A 26,791-nucleotide genomic window follows, 5' to 3' on the forward strand; every position below is an offset into this window, starting at 1 on the left:
TCAACCAAAAACTGGATAGACTGAAAAGCGAAAACCGAATTAATTAACCAAAATAAACAGATCAACCTAGTTAGCTTAAATGGCTAACACCAGTAGCTTTCAAATCCGGATAAGTATGTATCATTTAGATTGAACCACCCAGTAGGCTTAAACAGGTTATTTATCATATTTAACATGACATAAATGGATGGATAATAAAACTTGACAAATTAAAAAACCCAATAACTTTGTGAACATCACTCAAGCAGCTCCTCAGTCTTCATCGTATGAACTTGTTATGCTCCGCCAACAATCTTAGCTAGCTTCAACCTTTCATATCTGTACATTTTTACTTCTCTGACCACTCACTCATCATCCCGCTTCTTGTTCTTGTCATGGCTCTTTTGTGAACTTGTCCCGCTTTCCTCTAAGAATGTAAACAAAAAGATAGATCAATTAAAGCTTAAGACTCAGGAAATCAAAAGTTCCTTTAAGAGATTACACGTAAAACAGTTATGAATACATATCTTTATTGCATATACAAATCTAATGCATAGTTCGTGAATACCAGGGTTTGGTTTAGTCGCGGGAACAAAGTATTTCTTGATCTTCCAAGGGAAACCCATTATGCTTGATGACTTGGCAGAACTGTCAGATTTCTCCTGCAGTTCCAGTAAAGCCTCAAGTGAGGCTACTAGCTCACTCATGGTAGGCCGTTCTTCTGGAACACGGTGAACACAACGATCTGCTATTTGAGCGAACTGTCTGAAACATTTGGATGAGATTGTTCCCTTGATATTAGAATCAACCATATGATTTAATTTTCTTTCCTTAAAACTTTTTTGAGCCCACCTTACCAAACTACGCTCGTCCTCCTCTTTGTCATCGTCTATCGGAAGCCTTCCAGATAGCAATTCAAATAATACAACCCCAAACGCATACACATCTGCTTTATAAGTTAATTTTCTAGTAAAAAAATACTCTGGATCAAGATACCCAAATGTGCCTTTAACAGTGTCTTCAACATAAGGAATCGACTGATCGGTTGGACCAGCTATGCACAACCCCAAACCCGAAATCACCGCCACCCAGTTCTCATCTAAAAGAATGTTTGAACTCTTGACGTTACGATGTATGACTCCATGTTGGGTGCGGACACCGATATGAAGGTACTCCAAACCACGTGCAGCACCTATGGCTATCTTGAGCCGTGTAACCCAACTTAAAGGAGTATGAACATTGTGTAGCTGATCGTAGAGGCTTCCCTTTGGCATATATTTATAAACAAGGATTTTCTCCTCATTATCATCACAATAGCCAACGAGAGACACCAAGTGAACGTGGTGAAATGTACAAAGTGTATCGATCTCAGCCTTAAATTCAGGTTCCCCAAAGTAGGACATAGAATCCCTCCTTTTGATGGCTACAATGTGACCAGCTTCTTCACTAAAAATTTGACCTTTGTACACTTTTCCGAATCCACCCCATCCAATGACTAGTTCATCAGAAAAGTTATTGGTTGCAGATTGAATTTTTGCAAGAGAAAAACGGCGACATGGATATGCCGAAGTTGAAGAAGACACAATTTCGCCCTCTCCAGTTGCAGGTTTCATTATTCTGCTTATACAAAGAACTTGTTGTCAACTTACTAAAGCGTGACAACAAAAGCCATTTTTAAATTATTTGAAAGTAGGTTCAGGAAAAGCTTCACATTATGAAAAGTAAAAGAAGTCCGTCCTCATTACTTTTTATCCCATTAACACATTTAAGCTTTAGTTAAGAATCGTCATTAATTGATTTTCAAAATTCCAAATTGGTTTTATTTGTTGATTTGTCCACATAAGCACAATCATTTGCATTTTTTGATAAAAAGATATAGACTAAATCCAATGCTACATGTCAGATTCTTTGAAAGAATTTTGCCACATCATCTTATAATAGATTCTATTTTTCTTAATTACTTATCTACTAACTCACAATTTTTTTCCTCTCCTTAAGTGCTAACTGCTAGCACTTAGCCACAAATATTTTGCTCTCTGACTTCTCTCTTCCAATCATCCACCTCAACTTACATGCATCAAATGCATTATAAATGTTATTCATGGTCTAAACCATTTATTTTCTACATGAATTCAAATTTTATAAGAAGAGGCACCATAATTATAAAAACTCATTTTCTTTTCAAACTGATATAACTCATTATTTACGGTTACTACTTCTATAATAGATTATTAAACTCTCTGTTGATGAAAAAAAAGTCATGTTAAACACTTTATTTTGCACAACTTAATTTAATCAATTTTGATATCCTAACCAACACCTACAAACATGTGAATTTACATATTTTTATAAATATTAGATATTACACATTACTATATATAACAATTTGGGTATGTTGTTACTAACAAGATGCCTGTGCGATGCGGCGGGAGCGACACTTCGCATTGCGATACTTGTTTTTGGTAGTTTTCTTATTCATATAATATTTATTGCAGCTTTATTGTGATAGATATAAATCAAAAAATCCGAAGTAATCGGGTAATCCATTTCATTGTGTTGTGCATGGTTCGATCGGTTCAGTTATTATCCTCAACGAAGCCGAAACCAAAGTCATTGGTTAGTCTATATTATAACCAACTAGTTTTCGCTAAATCACTTCGGTTATTCGGGTAAATTGACGGTTTTGGGTTTGGTTCGTTTAATTTCAGTTAATAGCAATAACCAAACTCGGGCTAAAACTTTTAATTAGAAATATATGAAATTGGTTATAAATACATGAAATGAAAGTATAAATATATGAAATGGAGATATGATATATATGAACTGTCGGTATGAAAGTTAGAAATATATGAAAATATAAATGATTCGGTTCGGTTCGGTTCAACTAATTTTGGTTAAACGAGAGTACAAAAAAATTGATAACTGGTTTTTGGTTAATTCGGTTTTTGGTTTTCAGTTAATTCAGTTTTTGGTTAATTTTAGTTCGGTTTCGTCTGTTTCCTGTTTGGTTTTAGGGGTGTGCAACGGTTCAAAACCGGATCCGTTTAATGCTAAATATTTTTTTTTGAACAACAATATTTCATGCTAAATATAAGAACCGGAACCGAATCGTATTTTAACGGTTCTGGTTCGGTTCGCAACTGGGTTAAACGGTTCTCGCGTAGAGGGTTCTCGCCGGAACCGATTTTCAATTAAATCCAAAAAATAACAACAAAACAAAAACAATTAAAACAACCAAACCGTTTAAAATATATAAATTCAGAGTTGCAACATTCAAAATTCAAACCGATCAAATTAAAAGTAGCAACAATAAAATGTTTCAAACCATGAAATGTAAGTATACGATGTAAAAAAACAAAATTCAACCAAAAAAATTTTTAGTTAACCATCAAAAAAAACTTCATTCAAACATTATATAAAAACTATTTCTATATTCTTTAATCCTAGAAACATTTTTTCTAAATATAATATTTAAAGTTTAAATAAAGTAATAGGGTTTATGAATATGTTATTTAAAGTTTAATCCCAAACCGGTTCTAGCGGTTCTTTAAACAGACCCGTCGGTTATAACCAGAACCAAACCGGGAACCGTTTATTCCCAAATTTAAGAACCGGAACTGGACCCGAAATGCAACAATACGGTTCGGATCTAACGGTTCTGGTTCGGTTCCCCGGTTCTGACGATTCGAAACTGTAAATGGCTCAACCCTATTTGGTTTAGGTTAACAATTTAGTTATTGCTCACCGATAATCATTTAGGTTAGGGTGCGCGCACGATGCGGCGGGAAACACAAACATTGCCACGGTGTGCATTGTTCGGTTGGTTAGATTATCATTTTTAACCGAAATCGAGGTCATCGATTAATCTATATTATTAAGCAATCCGTTTATCGGTTTTGATTATTCAGTTAGATGGACGGTTTTTGGTTTGATTCTTTTAATTTCGGTTAATAGCCAAAAGCAAACTTGGGCTAAAACTTTTTATTAGAAATACATGAAATTTAGGTATAAATAAATGAAATGGATGTATAGGTACATGAAATGGAGGTATAAATACATAAAATGATGGTATATATATGAAATACATGAACTGAATGTAAAAACCTAGAAATATATGAAAATATGAATAGTTCGGTTCAGTTAAGTTTAGTTAAATGAGGGTACAAAAAAATCGATAGCCATATTGGTTAATTCGGATTTCGATTAATCAGTTTTCAGTTAACTCAATTTTTTGGTTGATTTCTGTTTGGTTTCAATTAACGATTCAGTTATTACTTACCCGTTAATCACGTAACATATCAATTTTTTTAATGAAAGAAAAGTATAGCGATACTATACTCGAATTAAAGAGAATAAAATACTCGTTTATATGATGTAATTTAAAAAAGAAAAATATTAACGTACCAAAAAGTTATGACCGTTAAAGATCGGGGGAGAGGGGGAGTTAGTTTTTTATTTTTTATTTTTTCATTTTTTTTGTAAGGAGATACAATGTAACTACTATCTAATTATCTATAATTTTGATAAGGATAAGAGTTTAATCACTTAATATTCCGTAACTATTAAATATTTTGGGATAATGACTAAAGTACATTGGCTTTAATCACTTGTACACTAAGGCATTATCTACTTGTACCTTTTAATTCACACGTTAATACTGACCAAGACAACTATCAAAACGTCGACAAAAATGAGCAGGTCGTTATGGTACTTTTATATTCTTTAAAACATTATAATTTATAAGATATGTTAAGAATATGTAAAAGAATTATAATTATGTTAAAACTCAGAGATTTAATTGTAATCAGATAGATATGTGGCTAAAATATAATTATTGTTTGAAAAACCAATTTACACCAATTTTACAGGTGTATTTATAAATTAAGAGAAAAGAAAAAACTTATTTTTTTTTGGTATCTTAAAATGTCCCTCTCTCATGCATTATAATATAGTATAGATGAATAGTGTTTGTTTTTTTTGTTTTTTAGTCTTTTATTGTCTTTTAAGGTGGTTTAAGCTTTCAGTCACTCAAGTTTGTATGGTTTATTTTTTGCCCACAAAGTTTTACGTTTTTTTTTTTGTCTAAGTTAAAGCTTCTCGGTGTAGATTCGAGTTTGTCTACGTTTTATTACAGCTTAAGGTATAAGTTTGCATTTGTCTTTGCCTACATTTTACGTCACGTGGTTGTAAACGAGTGACGATGGTTGTACATGAGGCTCTAGAGTCTCTGTGGACGAAGATGCGACTAATGTCTGTAAAAGCCCAAACTTTGTAGAGAGATTCAGGTTAGCGGATTTAGGTCTCTATTGATTCATAGTCTGAGATGTGTACGGAGTAGAGGGATTTAGGTCAGCAGGTATAGGTCTCTGTTGATTTATAATCTGAGACGTGTCTGGGATCGTGCCGGAAAATCATTAAGAGATGGGTGGCGGAAACAAAGAGTGGATTAGATTCTGGGGTGAGGAGGGCTTGGATCGAGGGCATTGCTTGACACGTGGAAGGTGTGGGCTCCACCAGTCCTGAACCATAAAAGTGGGGTGTGGAAGGGGTGTGGCCAGGCCGGCGTTAGGGTGCCATGTGGCACCATATATTTTATTTTATTTTTTTTGTAAAGTTGTCGTAAAGTTGGGGTGTGGGAGAGGAAACCAGGAGGGGGGGGGGGGGGATAATGCACTCCAGAAGTTGTATGAGGTGCATAAGCCCGTTCAAGGGCAACCCAGAGATCACGAGTAGTTGTACCTTCAACTGTTGAACATGTTGTAAAGAAGCCTTTAAGATGGTAGATCGAGATGAGCAACATATGCAGGTGGGCATCATTGGATTGCCAAGTATAATGATTGGGATTGGGAGCTTGTGTAGAGTCCTTGGATGTAATGACATGTATAGGTGGACACGGTATTGACCGTCCATATGTCTACATAGCCAAACATATTGTTTGTAACAAGGAATGGTTGTATGACTTTGCAAGGTAATTTAAAGGTGTAAACATTGTTAGATAGTTACGATGAAAAAGGGGAAAATATGTTGTATATGTTCGAACTGGAAATGCAGTAATAACATAGAACCAATCAAGCCTAGTGGCATCTTGGGGTGGGATTGTGACTAATAGGTTCTGGGTTCGATACCCACAAGGGGGTTTTTGTCATATTTATTTGGTTTCCCTCCTGGATTGGTGTAAGGCATTATGCCTAGTGGAGATGGATATGATCGGGTGGTTCCGCTGGTGGCACGATTATACTCTAGTGGTCCGTCAGTGATCCAAATTTGTCGTTCAAAAAAAAAAGATAATATGGAAAAGGAAACTGGGTGATACCTTGCATGTGAGTAACGATCAGATGTCTCATCGCGAGACTTATACTGCTTGACATTAATTTCCTGATTTGAGAGAGAAAATCAATTTCCCACACAGATAAACTTTAAGCTCTTTTATTTAATACACTTAACTTAATAGTGTGAGGTTCATTGGGGAACACTTAAAAAGTGGGGAACAGCGGGGAACCGACTCAAACGAACTCCGATTGGACTCATTTCAGTTGCGTTGGAACCGGCTCGTCGAACCCTAACTAGGATCTTTTAACCCTGAACCCTAAATCATAACCCCTAAACCCTAAATATATTAGGGTTTGGCTTTTAGGGTTTTTCTTTAGGGTTTAGCTTTAGGGTTTAGATTTAGTGTTTAGGGTTTAGCTTTAGGGTTTAGGGTTTAGCTTTAGGGTTTAGCTTTAGGGTTTAGCTTAGGGTTTAGCCTTTAGGGTTTAGTTTTTAGGATTTATAGTTTAGATTGTACGGTTTATCTTAGGTTTTAGCCTTATTTTTTTAGCTTTAGGGTTTAGAGTTTAGGAGTTAGGATTTAGGGTTTAGGGTTAAAAGATCTTAGTTAGGGTTCGACGAGCCGGTTCCAACGCCGCTGGAATGAGTCCAATCGGAGTTCGTTTCAGCCGGTTCCCCGCTGTTCCCCAATTTTTAAGTGTTCCCCAATGAACCTTCCCCTAACTTAATATTCAGTTACCTCCACTGCCTCAATCTCATCAATTGTTTCTTCCTTAAGCAAACTTGATGTGAATGCCACTGTGTCATCGCCCAAAGATGATTTGGACATCTCTGCAATCTTGTAAGTATCATCCTGTTTGTTTATCACAAAACCCAAAGCCAAATTAACTCATGTAATATTTAAAGGTTATTATTGTAACAACCTGACGATAATGAACAAATGTTACTAAGCAAACTTACCACTTGAGGACCATAGATGATACATCTAACAGTTTTTAACTCTGTAAATGATGGATCATTCACCTGTTTTGGTCGACCAGTCTTTCTCCATCCTCTTACCTCTGTAATATATACAATAAAAGATATGTGTAAGTTGCTATATTTGAAGGCTAGATTTTAATACGTACACAAATAACTATCTTGACATCAGGGAACACATACCGGTGTAGTCAATGGTATCACCAACTAAAATCCTAAACCAATCACGAGTCAATCTACCAACCTCCATTAACGAAAAAAAATCACGCCGACAAAGATAGTACGCTCCTGTGCTTAGTTCAAATCCAGACAAATCTCCTCCAAAAATTTCTACCCCTCCCATGTTATTTTCCATGGTTTCCTTATCGGAATACACAAGGCTCACACCACATTCATGCACCTCCAATCCACTCATCACAACAATAGAGACATGAACAGTGTTTCCAAAGTCCAATGTATTTCCAATTGGCCAATAGCTTAACCATATGCCTACTTCACCACATTCCGGTTTGCCAAAGACTTTAGGGTTGTAGATTAAATCAACAACACCATTCGTGGTACTGACTTTACAAAACCATGCCCAATCAACACTTGATACTGAATACTTGAAAGTTACATTAATTCCTTTGAGCCTCTTATTTTTAGGACACGAAGGTACATCAAAGGACAAAGAAGATGATTCTGACATATACTCAGGTGTCATCCTTGGGTCATTTACATTTGGCAGAGATGTGCTCATAATATTAAATTCGTACAACATCTATGCCACGCAAACAAAAGGGATCAATCACTTTTTATGATTAGTTAGCAGATAGAATATTGACAAACTATTTCAGAGAGAAGCAACAAACCTGGATATGCCAACTTCTGCCTACTGTGAGCTCATCATCACCAACAAGGCACACTTCATGATTCTGATATTCTTTTAGCCACTCCATGTGTCCCAAATCAGTTTCATCTAATTTAGCTATGGGCACCAATTTGACATAGTCTTCAATTTCATACAAGTTAACACAGCCTTCGTAACCAAGCTCTTGCAAAGGGAATCGATGTGATTGGAAAGTTATTTTCTCTAGTGACTCACAGTAATATATATACAATTCTGAAAGTGTACCAGGGAGGCATATAAGGTATTTGAGTCTAGAGCAAAAACTCAGGTCAAGAACCCGAAGACTTTTAAGATGATCATAGCAAGACAAGGACTCAAATCGACTATTTCCTAAATTCAGATACTGCAAATCTGGTTGAAAAATGAAACTCAAAGGAAAAGAATCACTACATTGTAGATGGCAGTCTTTGAGGAATAGCCGGTGTAATGAAACTGGGAAGGAAAAAGTAGGTTCTGTATGCTCCCAACTGAATAGGTTTTTACACCCTGACATGTGCAATAGTGTAAGACTTGAAAGAGCTCCAAGGCTTTCACAAATATTAACCAAACTGTAACAGTTCCAAAGAATCAATGTCTCAAGATTAGGCATCCTGATCATGTTGCGGATTTCCCTTAGTTTGTAAGAGTCTTTAAGATTTAAAATCTTCAATGACTGAATATCCTGTTGCAAAAGTTATAAAAAAAAAATTAGCAACGTTAAGTTTCAAAAAGATATAAAAAAAAAATAATGAAGCAATACAAAGAAGACAATGGATTCATTACCGTAGGGGGTTCAAACACTTCCAAGTTACTAGAGCTCATATCTATAGCCACCAAGTTTTCAACGCATAAGTCAGCGGGTAGGATTTCTAAATGAAATCCATGCCAGCAAAGCCATCTTAAATCTTCAGAAACATGCTTATATGATCCTTTGAGTTCCACAAAATTTAGTTGGAGCAATTTTAAATTTACCATTTTTTTAAATGCGCCCGTTTCAAGGTATGATGCCTGCAAATTTAGCATGAAGATATTTAATTAGCCAGGTATGAGTCACATTGGCATGTCATGTGCCACTTTTTACCATTTATCTTCTTAAAACGAATTCATAACATAGACTAAATGAACTTGCACAAAGAATTTCTAAGATGAAAAAATTTCTTCAACTTTTTCATCTTGCACTTTTGCTTCTTCTATCAACTATACATAACAAGCTATAAAATCCAGAAAATACAAGCTAAAAAGTGATAGGTGAGATTTAGATCTTTATTTCTTCTACATTACCTTGAGTGCAAGCTTATCTTCCCGCAACAGTTTCATGTCTAGTGCTAGTCCTTCTACCGTTTTTGAACCCTGAAAGGAAAATATATCAATCTATAGAAGTTAGATGAAATAGGAGGATGTAAAAGTAAAAGTAAAAAAGGCTTGAATATGGATAGGTAGAATATTTTACCTTTCCCTTGCTCAATATCTTATAGGAGTCAATACTAAGCCAGACTCTACTACATTTTGCAGGGAAGTATTTGGATTCTTTACGGACTATGTTTTTGCCCATCTCTTGAACCAATCTATGCATCATGAGCACTTTGTTTGGTGAAACAGAAAGAAGACATTTGTTAATTAGGACTGTGATCCCAGATATTGCTGAGTAATCCGGCTCCAATATCTTTACAACATAATCCTTGTCTATGCCAACAAAAAAACAAGCAATGTGCAAAAACAACCCCTTTACAGTATCAGATGGCAATTCCTCGTAGCTTCGTATGAGTACATCTTGAATTCGAGAATCGACATCTCTTTCAAAAGATTTTAAAAGACTTTCCCAATACGAGGTGGAATCATTCTTGTACAGAGATGAGCCCACCACTTCTAGAGCAAGTGGATTTCCTTCACAATATTGAACCACCCGTGATACAACCTCCTGAAAGCCTGTTGTAGGAATTTTGGATCTAAAAGCATGATGACATAAAAGTTCTGACGATTCATCACCATTCAATAATTTCATTTCATACTTTTGAGACCTCCAGCATGACAAGTCAAACCAAGTATCTGTGTTTTCCCTTGTGGTGATTATAATCTTGGTTTGTGCATTAATCTTCCCTGTACCTATTAAAGCAACTAACTGTTTATGTTCAACAATGTCATCAAGAACAATGAGTGCCTTGTTCATTTCCAGGGCCTCCTCAATCATACACGTACCTCTAGAAACACAAGGTACTTTTCTCTTTTCCCCTCCTAAAATATCTTTAAGTAGTTGTTCTTGTAGTTCATGTAAATCACATCTACTACCAATGTTTTCAACAAAACTCGCATATTCAAACGATTTCCAGTTTGAATCGTATATGTATTTGGCAAGCGTTGTCTTGCCACTTCCTGCCATACCGCAGATCGATAAAAACTCAAGGTTGCACTCCTCTAACCAGGAACTGATGTCCTCATAACGAGTGGCTACCCCTGTTATATTAGATGGAAGATGTACACGTTTGCGATCTAGCTTATTGTAAATTGTATCAACAATTTCCTTCAAAATGCTTGTTTCTGGCCTACAAGAAAAATGAAGAAGCTTTTAGGATTACATTAAGAGAATATTTGACAATTCGAAATAGAAAATTTAATGTTCCTAATGCGAAGTAATGAATAATAGATTAAACAAAAATGTGATAAATTGAAGTAGAGTTGCGTACAATGTTCATCCAAAAAGAAAGAAAACTCAGCTTAACTTTGTCAATGTTAATCCAAAAAAAAAAAGTCTAATTGGGTGTATCAATAAGGTAATAGCGAAGGTGTAGGCAAATCGACTCAAAAAATGTTATTTAAGGGCTTATCTCCAAAGAATCAAGTAGACGTATCTTGGATGGGCCGCTTATTTTGAATGAAGTAGTCTCATGGTTAAAGAGGTCCAAGAAGGCGGGTATGATCTTTAAAATAGATATCGAAAAGGCATATGATGCCCGAAATTGGGGGTATTTGGATTCTATAATGAGCCAAATGAACTTTCCGGTTCTTTGGCGAAAGTGGGTGATGGCTACGGTGACAACGGCTCGGTCGTCCGTTCTTGTAAATGGGTCTCCGACTCAAGAATTTCCTTATTTTCGGGGCCTTAGACAAGGAGCCTGTTGTCTCCGTTTTTATTCATTTTAGCTCACGGGGGTAATCAAAAGGGCATCTTGACTCTTCAAAGGGATTCAATGCATGGTACGTTGTCCCTCATTGACTCATTTTCTCTTCGTCGACGACTCGGTGTTTTTGGGGGATTGGTCAACTTCAAATGCTCGAAACCTTACAAGAATTTTGAGATGTTTCTACCTTGCTTCCGGGTTAAAGGTTAATTTGGCGAAAAGTAACATCTTTGTAGTTGAGGTGAGTGAGGCTCAACTAAATGAAATGGCAACAATCCTTAGGTGTCGGGAGGGATAGTTTCCATTTAAATATTTGGGTGTACAAGTAGGGGCGAACATGAATTTGGCGAAACACTGGAAACCGATTATTGACACGTTCAAAACCCGGTTATCGGTGTGGAAGGCTAATACCCTATCATATGGTGGTAGATTAACACTGATAAAGTCGGTACTAAACTCGCTTCCCACTTATTATTTTTCACTCTTCAAAGCTCCTTCTTGTGTAATTCGAGAGTTAGAGCGGTTGAGGAGGGATTTCTTGTGGGGAATGACACCGGAGCAACAAAAAATAAGTTGGGTTGAATGGGAAAAAAAGATGGCTCCAAAACATTTGAGTGGAATCGGTGTTGGGTCACTACAGGATACAAATATCACCATGCTCGCGAAATGGTGGTCGCGATATAAAACGGATAAAAATAGCATTCGGAGGAAAGTAGTCTAGAGCTTACACCAAAACAACAGGAACTGGAACTTTATCCCAATGAAAATGTTGGCGCCGGACCCGTGGAAGCAGGTTGCAAGTATTGATCTCAGCAAGCTCTTTAAAGTTACTTTGTGTAACGGGCTGGAGGTATCTTTTTGGAAGGATAGATGGGTTATGGATGAACCTTTGTCTATAAAATTCCCAGCGCTTTAAAATCTTGAATTATCAAAAAATGTTGATGTAGCAGGACGGGTAAGGTTTGTTCGTTTTGAGTGGTCCCGTATGTCGTCTAATACGGAGGAGACTCGCGAAATGGTGTCATTATCATGACTTCTAGATTCCATTTCTATTTGCAATAACGACAACGGGTGGGTGTGGGATCCTGACCTGACGGGTATGTTTTCTGTCAGCAGCCTACTCGGATTAATGCAGAATACTAGGGGCCGAATGAACAAAGCACGTTTATTTGGAATAGCTGGACGCCGATGAAAGTAAACTTCTTAGTTTGGAGACTCTCTTAGACAGTTTTTGATCTCCTACTTCCTGGTTCAGACAATTCACAGACAAAACATACACGGGTTCAATGCGTTTTAGAGAGAACACTTTCTTTTGTATTTTGAGGCCATTGCGTTTAGAAATAAGACATTTCTTTGTGTTTTCTAGCCATTGCGTTTTAGAAATAAGACATTTCTTTGTGTTTTTGGTGCATTGCGTTTTAGATAAAAACACATTTTTATGTGTTTTTAGTCCATTGCGTTTTAGAAAGAACACTTTCTTTTGTGTTTTTAGACCATTGCGTTTTAGAGAAATAAGACAGTTTTATGAGTTTCCTGGTCATTACGTTTTAGAAAAACACACTTTTGAATTGTTTTTAGTCCATTGCGTTTTAGATAAAAACACATTTTATGTGTTTTCAGCCCATTGCGTTTTTGAAAGTATACTTTCTTTTGTGTTTTTAATCCATTGCGTTTTAGAAAAAAAAATATTTTTAAGTGTTTTCTGGCCATTGCTTTCTAGAAATAAGACATTTCTTTGTGTTTTTGTTGCATTGTGTTTTAGGTAAAACACATTTTTATGTGTTTTCAGTCATTGCGTTTTTGAAAGTACACTTTCTTTTGTGCTTTAAGGCAATTGCGTTTTAGAAATAAGACATTTTTTGGTGTTTTCTGGCTATTGCTTTTAGAAATAAGACATTTCTTTTTGTTTTTTGTGCATTGCGTTTTAGAAAAAAGTCATTTTTTTACGTTTTTTGTCCATTGCGTTTTGGTATGCAAAAAAAACTTTTGCATCGCGATAGTTAGTTTTCCCGATTTGGGCTTCCAAAAAACATCTTGGTATGTTTTTAGGCTTTTTATTTTTTGTGCATTGCGTTTTGGTATGCAAAAAAAAAAAAAATTGGTATGTTTTTAGACGTTTTTAGTTAGTTTTTGAGTTTTCGCAAAAAAAGTGGTTTTCATTTGAACCATCCCCTAGTAAATTTAAGATACTATATGATTTTTCCTTTAATAACTTACGATACTTAACTTTTAAATACACCTTTTTGTTTAGTATTTTACGGACATTCCGATAATTTTTTTTTTGTTAAAAACCAAGTTATTTCAAAAAAACCATTTTTAATATTAAAAAAATTCCATTTTTAAATGATTGGGGTATTAAAAAAAATTATATAGGAATATCATGTAAAGAAGAAATAAACAAAATAGTGTATTCTAATTTTTTTTAAAAGTTAAATATCACAGTTATTCGGGAGTTCAGCAACAGGACCCATTGGGACCACTTCTTTTCGCTCTTGTTTTGCAACCCCTTGTGCATCAGATTAGAGACAAATGCAAGCTTCTCCTTCTTGCTTGGTATCTTGATGATGGGACTCTCAATGGAGGTTTAGAAGAGGTGGCTAAAGTGTTGGACATCATTAAGGTGATGGTTCCAACATTGGGTCTTGAACTTAATATTAAGAAAACTGAGCTATTTTGGTCTTCTGTTGATGGTAGCAAGTTTCGTAAAGGGTTTTTTTCCTACGGGCATCGGGAGGCCATTAGTGGGGGTGAAGCTTCTTTGGGGCGCCGTTAGTAGAGACGCAAGCTTCATTAGTGGGTTGGCAAAGAAAAGAGCTGCTAAGGCAGTAGATTTAATGCGTCTTCTACCCAAATTAGGTGTCCCGTAAAGTGAACTACTATTGCTTCGATCCTGTATGGGCATTGCCAAACTTTTCTTTGGCTTGAGGACATGCCAACCTGTATACATGGAAGATGCAGCGGTGTTCTTTGACAAAGGTTTGCATGAGGCGATTGAGGAATTGGTGATTTGTGGAGGTCCTTTCTTTGGAGACCTCTAGTGGCGACTTGCTTCTTTACCTGTTAGGTTTGGGGGTTTGGGGCTGTAGAGGCTTCATCCTATGCTTTTGTGGCCTCGAGGACCCAATCCTGGGTGCTACAGGACCACATCTTAAGAGACAGTAGCATATGTGGTATGGATTCTGTTGATACATATTTGTGGACACGACTCGCGGAACGAGACTTAGCTGTGACACGACTTTCCTCCGTTGTGTACAAGATCGAATATTGGGCCAAGAGAACAAAAGCCTTGAACATGGTCTTTGAGATAAACAAGCTTAGCAAATCAAGGCTCGGGCCTAAACTTTCAAAGAAACACATGTTTGGGCTTTATCAGTTGGGCCAAAGCCCAAATATCGGCGAAACACAATGAAGGTCGACGAAACAGGGCTGTTTCGTCGACATCATCTTCATTTCGTCAAACATGCCTCAATTTCGCCAAAGATTAATGTGTTTCTTCAAGGTTCTGATTCGCCAAGCCGTGTTTCGTCAAGACCCATTCTGATTCGTAGTGTGTAGTGCTATATATAGTCTGTAGTTAGACAGATAATGTTAAGCAAGCAAGCATAGAGAGCACAGAACACACACACTGAGAGAGAGTTTGCAAAACACATTTGTAAACATTGAGCTTGTAACCGAACCCTTTCATACGTATTAATACAGTGGTGTTAATCGGTGAATATTGTGTGTCGTGTATTTGCTTGTTCCATCTCGGTTTGCCTTTCCGGTTGGATTCCGCACAACCGGGTTGGTTAGTATACAAGGATTAGGCGACTAGATCCTCCTAGCCGGACCTACAAGTGGTATCAGAGCCTTGGCTCTTCTCCTTGTTAAAACCGAGTGTTTTCGGGTGTTTTCCGGGTGTTTGAATTTTTTATTTTTCTTGAAAAATCTTGTCAAAATCTTCAAATATCTTGTTATTTTGCTAAAAGTTCTTATAAAACCTTGTTGTTTATCATTTTCACATGTTAAAAGGTGGTTTTTAGTGAACTTTTAAGCAAAATATTGTGTTCGGAAATTTTCGGTTCACCGGAAAATTCACCGTGTTCTTCGGTTCTTCAAACTGTTCTTCATAAAAATTAACCTTTTGATCTTTGAAGATTGTTTGAGGAAGTTGTTTGTGAATTGGTATTTGTGCATTGATTAAAATATTCACACCATACCTTGGTTGGTGAAATGAGGCATGCTTTAGCCGAAAGTGGTTCTGTGTTGTGTCACTAATAGATAAGTTTGAAAAGTTCAAAAAGTTTACCAACCTCCACTGTCATTTTTTTGACGAAACAAACTTTTGAAGAAAAAAAATCTTTGAAGAAACAAAATCTTTTGAAGAAACAAAATTCTTTGAAGAAACAAAATCTTTTGATGAAACAAACCTTTGAAGAAACAAAATCCTTTGAAGAAACAAAATCTTTTGAAGAAACAAAATCCTTTGAAGAAACAAAATCTTTTGAAGAAACAAAATCTTTTGAAGAAACAAAATTCTTTGAATAAACAAAATCTCTTGAAGAAACAAAATCTTTTGACGAAACAAACCTTTGAAGAAACAAAATCTTTTGAAGAAACAAAATCTTTTGAAGAAACAAAATCCTTTGAAGAAACAAAATCTTTTGAAGAAACAAAATCCTTTGAAGAAACAAAATTAGTTTCGCCGAAAAGCCCAAGAAAGGCATTCTGTTTCGTCACTGTAAAACTGCTTCCCTGTTTCGCCAACTGGGCCCCAAAATAATTTTCTGTTTCATCAAAGACATGTTAGTGGGCCTGTTTCTTCAATATTGAAAGCCCATAAGACACTTGTGTTTCGTCAAAAAGAGTCAAAGCAGCTTACCTGTTCTGTTTCGTAGATCAATATCTTTTCATTTAGTTGTTTGGGCCAGTTTTCAAAAGCCCAAATCATAAGTCTGTTTGCTTGGCCGAATCCCTTAGTGGGCTTGTATATTTGGACTTTAACTTGTTTCGTCAAAGTAAAGAAAATTGGGCCTTTGCAATCTGTTTCGCCAAAGTGTGTTTGAAGAAATACAATTTTCATTCTCGCCAACACTGTGTTTCGTCAAGACACGTTGTGAATTTACACAGTAGGTTTGCAAGTGTGATTTAACGTTGTGAATTTACACAGTAGGTTTGCAAGTGTGATTTAACAGTTTGATTTGAGTGTGATTTTCAAGAATTCATTTATCACATCAAAGATGAATCCGAGTTGGTGGGGTACTCCGTCTATAGATGAAGGAAATCCGAGTTGGTGGGGTACTCCGGCTCCGGATGGGGAAAAATATAGAAGTACGGGTTTATCACCATCATGGGCCGAATCTCCCACACGACCTCGAATTACTGCAGAAATGTGGGCATCGGTTACTAATCAAAAGCAAAGTGAACCGAAAATGACAACAGATTTATATGACAATCCGATACAAGCTCCTGTAAAGCCAGCTCCAACCACAGACTTGTATGGAAATCCATTACCCCCAGTTGCTTTACAACACCATTGTTCTACTGTAGAACCATCATCTCTTGATCCAAAGAACAGTAGTCAGACAAAAACGGCGTTGTATGTTGAAATTGTCAAAGATGCCAGCAATGGTGAATCCTCGGGAAATGATGATAGTTCTGAACATGATAGAAGTTCAGATGAAGATGTTTCAACTTCAATTGAGGGTGATACAACTTCAAGTTCAAGCGAGGATGGATCTGAATGTGAATCATCAAGGGAGGTTATTAATTCTGATGCAGAAAGGCCAACACCTGAGAGTGATTCCAGTCAGGTATGTGTCGATGAACCCACTGCTGTAGATTGTGATAATTGTGCTAGATTAAGAGTTAAGTGTGCTGATTTAGAAGCAAACATGTCTGAGTTGCAAGGGAAACATGATGCTTTACAAGCTAGTTTGTTTGACTTGCAAGACAAACATGTTTCATTAAATGCCAAGTGGTGTGAATTGCAAAGCAAACACGAAGCTTTGCAAGAAAAGTATGATGTGACATTCATCCACAACCAGAAGTTGACCGTGGATCTTTCAAAATGCACTGAAGCCAACATGTTTTATGAGAACCATGAAAAAGAGTTTAAATCGGTAATTGAGAACTTGAAGAAAGATAAAACTGAATTAACTAAAATGGTTTCCAGAAAACAAACTGACATTAATTTGTATATATCTCGCCTTGAGATAATGCAAAAGGAGATGGCTTGTGTCAAAACTGAAAGTGAAGCGATCCAGCTTAAACTAGACAGTTATTTGAGCTCTAGCTATGTGTTGGATCACATCATTGACGTTCAGAAAGAAAAACGGGATGTCACATGCATAGGCTACAAGAAATGTCCACCACCAGTGAGACACAATTATGATGTAATGCCTGACGAGGAGGATAGAATTTTCTTTGAACCATCTGTTCCTCTAGATGTTAAAGAATTTGCAACAGGACTCGGATACAAGAAAGAAATATCATCAGATTCAGATATATCAGCAGATACATGTGTGTCTTCTGCTGAGCTGAATCAGGATCCTCCAGTCATTATTGAGGATGCTGATTCTTCTGATGATGAATCTGATGATGCTATCCCAGCAAAGTGTGATGCGGTAGTCAAAGATGAGGACATACCTCTTGAGAATTACATTCTATGTGATCCTCCTGCACAACCCGCTAAGACTGTTGCAATCGAGTCCCCGTCTGCACAAGAGTCGGAGAGTGTGAACTTACTGTACACTCTTGTTGGTGATGATAAGATTTACCCCGACAAAGATTTTCCTATTAAGAATGTTAATCAATCTTTAATAAGTAAAGTCTTTGAAAATTTGACAAATAAGTTTTTGGGAAAGACAGGATCACATGTTACTGTAACACAGTGTCCTCCTATTCCAAAGGCCGAAATTCGGAAACAATTTGGCAATCAGAAATTACCAACAGAGAAAAAGCAGCAAAATCACACCAAACCAAAAGGAAAATTACCGGCTCAAGGTCAAAATAAGCCGAATCAAAAGAAAAACAAGAATGTGAACTTTGTGAAATCTAAGGGAACGGACAAAATCGAAACTTTTGAGAACAAATCTAACTTAGATTTTGTTGAACAAGCAACAGTGTTGAAAAGAAATGAACCAGACTGTTCAAAACCTAGTACCTCGGGATCACAAAGTTCATCATCGGCAAGACGATCACATGATACTTCGGGGATTGTTGAACGAAGATCATGTTTTGAATGTGGTACAATTGGACATATAATTCGAAATTGTCCATATCTTCATAAGTTGAAAGCAAAGGTTGATGATCCCCGTGAACAAAATCATGCCGCCCAAGAGAATGGAAAAGTCAAACAGGGCAAAAACAAGAAAAAGGTTCGGAAGATAAACTTCGTGAAATCAAGAGGGACTGATAAAATTGATACTTTCGAAAACAAATCCAACAAGGATTCTGTTAAACAAAGTAAAATTTTGAAAAGAAACAGTCAAAACAACTATACACAACAAACAAACGGTTGTGATGTAGGACCAAGTACCTCAAGATCACGAAGTTCATCATCCAGCTATTACAGTTATGATACTCCAAGGTTTGTTGAGCGGAGATCATGCTTTGAATGCTGTGAGTATGGCCACATCATTAAGAATTGTCCATATCTCACCAAGGGAAAGTCAAAAGTTGATGCCCCCCATGGTAACAATTACCATAAAAGATCTGTTTCACCAAAACAGGACCCTCGTCTTGTTAAACAACGAGAAAAGAAACAGAAAAAGAAACAAAGAAAAGAAGTTGAAAAGGTTTTAAAACCGGAGGTCATCCAAACAAAATCTGTTAAATCGGATGTTAAACATGAAAAACAGAAACAAATTCGGATATCAAAACCGGTAACTGTTTCAGGGGGAGCTACATCAATTCCTAATCATCGGGAAATGGATGTTACAATTCTCGATGATGACGGACGACCCAAGTCTGTGAAGGCTTGGGTCCCCCTCTCCAACTAATCTCTGAATGAGTGTTCAGGATGTTCCAGGAGGAAGTATTGATAGTCTTAGGATTGTTGATAGTGGAGCGTCCATGCACAAGATTGGCGACATAAGGCTCCGAAATATTGTTACAAACTAGGAGAATGTTGTTGGCATTGATGGAGAGAGAGGAAAGAAAAAGAAAAAGAAGAAGAATATGTTGGTGAAAGAAGGTAGTTGAATGAAGTCGCAAAATTCGACCAAATGAAGAACGTGCCAAAATTTGGTTGTTATGGTTTTTGATCGGGTCCTCAGGAAAGACTCCAATGAAATGTTTGTGGATGCCTTGGCATGGATTGAACAACCGCACACTACTTCTCAAGAGGAAGACAAAGACCTTCGCTGGTGCAATGGGGAATACCAGCCGGAACCAAAGGTTTTTGATCGTGTTGCTGTGAAGAGATTTTTCGGTAGCTACAAAATCGACTTTGAAGTCCACACCGGGTGGATATCCAGTTTGGGAGAGTGCTCAGATTCCTTGCAATGCACGAAGCAGTTGCAGGATTTGGTTTTTAAATTTCTAATCTCTCCTATACTTGTTGATTTTTAAGCTGCTTTATGAATTATTATCATCTCATACAACACTCTTTGACCTGACACGTTGAACTTTAATATCACCTCACACGTGATCGTTTCAATATGAAACTCATCAATGTTGTCATGGTCCACACCGATGACCAACGTGCCGACCTTTTTACCAAAGCATTTGACAAATCAAGATTTGACTTTTTATTACTGGTAAACGGCATTAAGGTCAAGCAAGAGTAAACCAACATCGGAAAATCATTTTTGTAAATATCTTTGTGTCTTTTAAATTTATCTTAGTATATTGATTTTAGGGGGAGTAAATCCAAAATTTGAAAATCCAAAAACATCGAAAATTTTCAAAAACACAAAAACAATAGAAAACCAAAAATGAGTTTCCTGGAGAGCAAAAGAGAACATGATAATACATCAGTGGTCTATCCAAACCTCTTTAAACCTTAAATGAAAAACGATAATCAGCTCTATATAAGATGTATCGGTAGGCTCACAATCATTTTAAAGTGTGCAGGGTGATATAAATCTTAAATCGACTGAAGACCAGGTGGGAACCATTCATTGGCATATGGTCTTAGTACCGAAATTTCGTTTGATAGATTGCCGAGGTTCTGAGATATTCGGTCTTTATGCTGCTTATCATCTGGGTATCATGGTTGTATCTTTTACCGAAAAATAACGGGGACGCAAGTCTAGATCTTACATGATACTATTCATACGTGTACATATTGCATTCGACCTCAATAAGTGATAAACAATCACATGTCCAAACAAATAAGTGATAAAATATCACATTTATCCGGGATTCAAGTTAGTCTCTCTGCTGTACGAAAGTACTGACCTGTTCACGAACTTGCTCTTGTGCCCTCATGCATATGAAAATCAAGTTCCTCATTAATAAGTGATTCTATCACATAGGGCTTGTTTTCAATCAAAATAAGTGAGAATCTCACATCATATACGGTCAAACAGATGATAATCGGTATACTCACCGGTAAGATGAACCCTCGTGCATACCTTGATACGGGAATGTGTCGTGATGTGGATGAACACCAGTCTGTAAGTATAAATCATACCTTAACGTATCCTCTCGCCATGATTACATCTGATAAGTTGAGCTTATGTGGACAACAATACCGATAATTGTTATAGGATGCTTATCTTAATGTTAACTAATTGAACAACAAGAGCGTCTTGGCATGACCGTACACTGATCTGATTCTCTTACCCTCGAAACTCACAAAAAGAATGTCTGTAAATATTCAAAAATACCAAAAAGATTTTAAGTGTGTTTTAATATAAACTTTCTAAAAGCCAAAAAGATTTTACTTCTATTTTATTTTCGATCCTACGATGTTGGATCTCGAGTCTTCGTTGCCTGAAACCTGAACGAAAACCAAATTGACTAAATCTTCATAAACGGTCGAAATTTGCAAGTTTTGAAAGTTAAAGACTAAAATTGACAAATTTATTAAACTTTCAAACTGTCGGACGGTGTTTGATTGTGACATGGTCATTCGTGTGTCATTTGTTTATATTAACTATATTCCAGGCAGTTGTTCTCATTACGCGTTTAGATTTCTTGCATGTGCAGATTCTAAAGGCAAGGAGAACATGGTCGATGACAAGCTTCGGAATGAAGACACGACGTGAAGGCACTCAAAAGATGAAGATGATCGAGTTGCCGCTGACCATCATCAACACCACAAGGATCCCAAGCATTAAAGATCAAGTCATTCTCGAGCATAACTCAAGGGGGAGCTTATGTTAAGGGGGAGTTTGTCAACACACTTCCTACATGATAAGGGTAGTTTGTTGATACACTTTCTGCTTTCAAGACGTGAAGACTTTGAAGATCCTCCGACATTGAAGACAACAAAGGCGAATCTCGCGAGTAGCGTCCAAGGGGGAGTTTGTTGATACATATTTGTGGACACGACTCGCGGAACGAGACTTGGCTGTGACACGACTTTCCTCCGTCGTGTACAAGATCGAATATTGGGCCAAGAGAACAAAAGCCTTGAACATGGTCTTTGAGATAAACAAGCTTAGCAAATCAAGGCTCGGGCCTAAACTTTCAAAGAAACACATGTTTGGGCTTTATCAGTTGGGCCAAAGCCCAAATATCGGCGAAACACAATGAAGGTCGACGAAACTGGGTTGTTTCGTCGACATCATCTTCATTTCGTCAAACATGCCTCAATTTTGCCAAAGATTAATGTGTTTCTTCAAGGTTCTGATTCGCCAAGCCGTGTTTCGTCAAGACCCATTCTGATTCGTAGTGTGTAGTGCTATATATAGTCTGTAGTTAGACAGATAATGTTAAGCAAGCAAGAATAGAGAGCACAGAACACACACACTGAGAGAGAGTTTGCAAAACACATTTGTAAACATTGAGCTTGTAACCGAACCCTTTCATACGTATTAATACAGTGGTGTTAATCGGTGAATATTGTGTGTCGTGTATTGCTTGTTCCATCTCGGTTTGCCTTTCCGGTTGGATTTTGCACAACCGGGTTGGTTAGTATACAAGGATTAGGCGACTAGATCCTCCTAGCCGGACCTACAAATTCTAATTATGTTTGTGCTTTGGCTTGTCTTCGTGATACGATTCCAAGCTTAAACTTCAGTGGTTTCACTAATAAGGACACCGACCCCCTAAAGCCCAACTTGCATTTACAAGTGTTCTTTATGTAAAATTGTCCACGAAATTAAAGTACAGTTTGACTTGACCGTTAGACAAAAAGCCGTTTTTGAGTGTCCACGAGCACCACATGCACAAGATTTTCTGCTTACTACACTTATAGATGGGTTAGGCCAGCATATGTCACCGGTGGAGTACCGTACTATCCTTAAGTATCGCCTCATGATTCTTTTATTCCCAGTTGATAAGGTATGCCCTGTTTGTCATAAGGCGTTGGATTCTTTTTGGGAGCATGCAGTTCATTGTAGAGAGCTCCCGAGGTTCAAGTAACGACATGATTTGGTCAGGGATGTCATTTTTGATATTTTCAGACGCGCTAGTATTTCTGATAGGAAAGAGACACCCGTTAAATTCTTAACAGACCCGTTGAAAGGGAGATCTACCCTTCAACCAGCTGGCATTCTGGTCTTTAGATGGGTAAGAGGAAAACTTGCTTGTGTGGATCTAACAGGGTTTCCCCGCTTGTGGACTTAGGTGGTAGTGCTTTCACGGTGGGTCAGGCTGCTTTAAAGACTGCTTCGCGTAAAGTGACCAAACATGAGAAAGCGTGCCTTGACAACCAGCACGTGTTTATCCCATTTGCTTTTGATACTTTTGGTTTTCTGTCGTCAGAGGCTGTGGACCTACTTAATCGAGTTCAAAGGGTCATGCATATTAGTGTTATGACTTCGAAATCTATGGACGTAGTTTTTAAAAGACTTAGCTTTACTATTCAAAAAGGGGTAGCGAGCGGTTTGTTGCCTATTTACCAACTATCTCGATATAAATTAATAACACGACTCTAAATAAATATTTTAAAGCTATTGAAATAGTAATATTCAGATATAAAAAAAATTAAAAAAAAACTAGTAGAGAGGTTGAATTATAATCTCAGTTTTATTTTTATGCTATTCCTCGAACTTTTATTATATATCTAATGAATGCTAAATAACTTAATGGCTAATATTATGAAATGACTAAGCATTATCTGTAACCTTTAGTTGTTAATCAAGCGTAGCATATACCACGAAATGCAACAACATGTATGTCTGTTCGGTTTGGTAATTGCGGTTATGACATACACCATAACAAAAACCGACCCACAGTTTTCAGTTAATGGGTTATCGCTTAACCGAACCATTGGATAGTTGTTCAGTTCAGTTAATTCGTTTTGGGTAAGTCGATTACGGTTCGGATAATCCCGCTTATTTGCTCACCCCTTAATTAGTAGTCTGATATAATAACTTTTCAAGATTTTGCAACTGTAGTAACTCATTATACCAGATGCCATTTCTCAAATCACACCTTTTATTTAATTCAGTTTCTATCAAATTAGACCAAGACATGCTCTACAAAACAGGGGTAACGAAAAAAGCTGGTTATTACAACTATAAAAACCATAATCATTTAAGAGGATTAATGCATATATGTGTGGGCGCTCGGGGGGACGAAAGTGAAAGTACACTAATTTTAACGTTATTTTACTAATTTCGTAAAAATAACGTTAAAAGAGGGAGATGGTTAATCATGCATCATCTGGTGGCGTTGATAGCCGAAAGACAAGTGGGTACATGCACTAATCGGTAGTTGTCTCAATTGCTGAGTGTCATGTGCCTTATGTCCAAGGCTTGATGCAAAACTACTATCGAGCCGGGGTCTCACTGGAAGCAGTCTTTCTATTCCTACAGGGTAGAGGTAAGGCTGTCTACATCTTACCCTCCTCAGACCCTACATTTACTTTGCTATCGGTGGGATTTACTGAGTATGATGATCATAATGATGATTTAAGAGGAGTAATAAAATAATGAAATAAATGGTCCTTGGAATTAAATGATAATCATTTACAATGATGATATAAATGGTCCTTGGAATTAAAATAGAATAATGACATAAATGGTCATTTGAAAATGGAAGGGTATTTTAGTCATTATATTGAGAATTAACAAAAAAATTAACTAAGTTTGACGTTAATACCAAAGGTGTTACAAATTTGAAACTATAAAACCTGAACATGTTAAAAAAAATTAGTACCCAAAATACGAAACTAGCTATAAATCACTATTTGTGTAATTAACTCAAATAATAATCATCAAGATTAATTTGAGCCTATGCTAAAGGTCACATCAAGAATGATTGAATATATACTCACTCCATAAAGGTTTTGGTTGAAGTGCATGAGTTTTCAGGAGGTCTGAGTAGCAAGGCGAAGTCTATTCTCAAAGGTATCATTATGTTAGGGTGCTGGTGTTTATGGAAAGCTAGAAACGAAAGAAGATTTTCGAATAAAAGATTGCCGATAATGAAAATTTTTCAAGACATTAAGACCTTAGGCTTTTTGTGTACTCGAATAGATCCAAGGATTTGGATATTACTTGGGATAGGTGGATTTCCTTTGATGTTTTGTAATTAATTTGGTGTTTGTTGGCTGCCCTTGTTTTTGGGGCTGTTCTGTGATTAATATACATCTTTCAAAAAAAAAAAGAAAAAGGCAAAAAACCATACCCAGAAGCAACATGGCCGGCCAAATTAGCAACCTCCGTAAGAGCTGTCTTCCATTGGTTTACGTTCTGATCTGTCCACTTTGGAGAAGGTTTGACTTTTATGGCGAAACTTCCTTTTTGATGCCTAACATCCGTGGGGTCAACGCCATAGAAAACAGGTAGAACAAAATGATTACACTCCCATCTTTGCTCCAGGATGAGCAGAAGCTCATCAAGGCACCAAGCCGAGGTTGCATAATTCTTTGACAATACAACTACCGAAGCCTTGGATGCTTTAATCGCTCTCTCAATCTCAGGTTTCAATTCTTCACCTCTGTTTATTTCTTCGTTGTCTCTAAAGGTACGAATACCCGCGTGAATTAATTTATGGTAGAGATGATCTGTAAAAGAATTTCGAGTATCTTCGCCACTAAAGCTTAAAAAGACATCATAGCTGCAAGGTTTATCACCAGCACCAGAAGAAGAAGAAGAAGAAGAAGAAGCCATAACAGTAGTGGAGGAACTAGAGGCCATTGAAATCAGATCTGAGAATTGAAGTTACAAAGTGAAGAAGGGACGAATAGTCTTTGGTCTTTTAGAATAAAAAGAAAAAAACAATCAATTAGGCTGATGGAAATCTAAAGCTTTGAAACACATCATAGCTGCTAACAGAAGAAGCGCCAGAGGATGAACTAGAGGCCATTGAAACCAGATCTGAGAGCATTGAAGTTGTAAACTGAAGAAGGGACGAATAGTCAAAAACAATCAAGTAGGCTTATGAGAATTTTCCAAGTATACCCCACTAAACAACATGTTTCGGTTGATTTAGAACCACTCGTTCATTATCTTCTTCTTTGCTTTGCTTTTGAATTTATTTTGGAGTAAACTGCCATTTTAGTCCTTGTGGTTTGGACACTTTTACCATTTTAGTCCAAATCTCAAACTTTTTACATCTGCGTCTCTGTGCTTTGTATTTTGTTGTCATTTTAGTCCAAAATCCAAAAACCCTCTATTTTGACTGTTGAAAACTAATTATTTTATCCTTTAGTGCATGCGCATTTTGGTCATTTATATATATATATATAATAAAATCCCTAAGAGCATTCACATCCAGCCCCCTAAAATTATACATACATTTCACTAAAAAACAACTCATATATCAATATATTTCCACTAAAAACAAATACTTTTTCTCTCTCCTTTTCAATTAAATAATATTTTTATACCTTTATCATTACATTTTTCTCTCTCCTTCACTCACAACCACTTTCAATATATATTAAAAAATTATAGTAGGTGAACAGTGTCCCCCCCAAATATACAGATGAACAGTAACATTTTCTCTCTCCTCCACTCACAACCATTTTTTATACTCTTTATATTTTAAAAACCCCACACTCACAATTTAGTTCTTTAGATGTGAATGCTCTAACACCCTTAAAGATCTGCCCTATCTCTCTCTAAACACCCCCTTTTTCTCTCTCCTCTCTCTCCCTTCTCACCACCGCCACCTCCTCCCCCTCCATTAACATCACCACCGCACCACCACCATCCCCACCGCACCTCTCCCCTTTCCCGTCGCTCTCCCCGATCTCTCTCCGCTACCAATCTACTTCCACCGCCGTCGCCAGCGTCTCCGACACTCCGCCACCTCCTCAAATCGAAGCTCAAATGCCTCGAAAACCCTAACCCTAAGTTCCTCAACACAACTCTCCCGTTTCCGGTGCCGTCAGCAACGACGACGTACATGTGATGGAGAACATCGACGGCTCCGGCATACGATAGCAGAGGCACGGTGGTTCCGGTGGTGGAAAACCCTAGCGGAGTTAAGAAGAGGAAGAGGAAAGTGAAGAATAAGGGTGAATATGAGGGTT

The 26,791-nt window shown here is 37.1% G+C and overlaps 1 protein-coding gene across 2 annotated transcripts; it reads right to left on the reverse strand.

Moving 5' to 3' along the window:
• Nucleotides 1-25,666, reverse strand: LOC110877402 (disease resistance-like protein DSC1). Of its 2 annotated transcripts, none has more exons than XM_022125536.2 (11): nt 24,940-25,581; nt 9,546-10,635; nt 9,377-9,445; nt 8,879-9,103; nt 8,079-8,777; nt 7,411-7,987; nt 7,210-7,310; nt 6,989-7,102; nt 6,293-6,354; nt 548-1,596; nt 1-406 (listed from the first exon to the last, which is right to left on the reverse strand). In XM_022125536.2, the coding sequence occupies exons 1-11, from the start codon at nt 25,449-25,451 to the stop codon at nt 345-347; spliced, it is 4,560 nt and encodes a 1,519-aa protein (XP_021981228.1). In that variant the 5' UTR covers nt 25,452-25,581; the 3' UTR covers nt 1-344. The 2 variants fall into 2 exon arrangements, with proteins under 2 accessions (XP_021981228.1, XP_021981229.1); XM_022125537.2 differs by having other exon boundaries at nt 24-406; nt 9,546-10,630; nt 24,940-25,666.
• Nucleotides 25,667-26,791: the final 1,125 nt, after the last annotated feature.

The sequence above is a fragment of the Helianthus annuus genome, chromosome 9 (genome assembly GCF_002127325.2).
Source record: "Helianthus annuus cultivar XRQ/B chromosome 9, HanXRQr2.0-SUNRISE, whole genome shotgun sequence".
Taxonomy (NCBI): domain Eukaryota; kingdom Viridiplantae; phylum Streptophyta; class Magnoliopsida; order Asterales; family Asteraceae; genus Helianthus; species Helianthus annuus.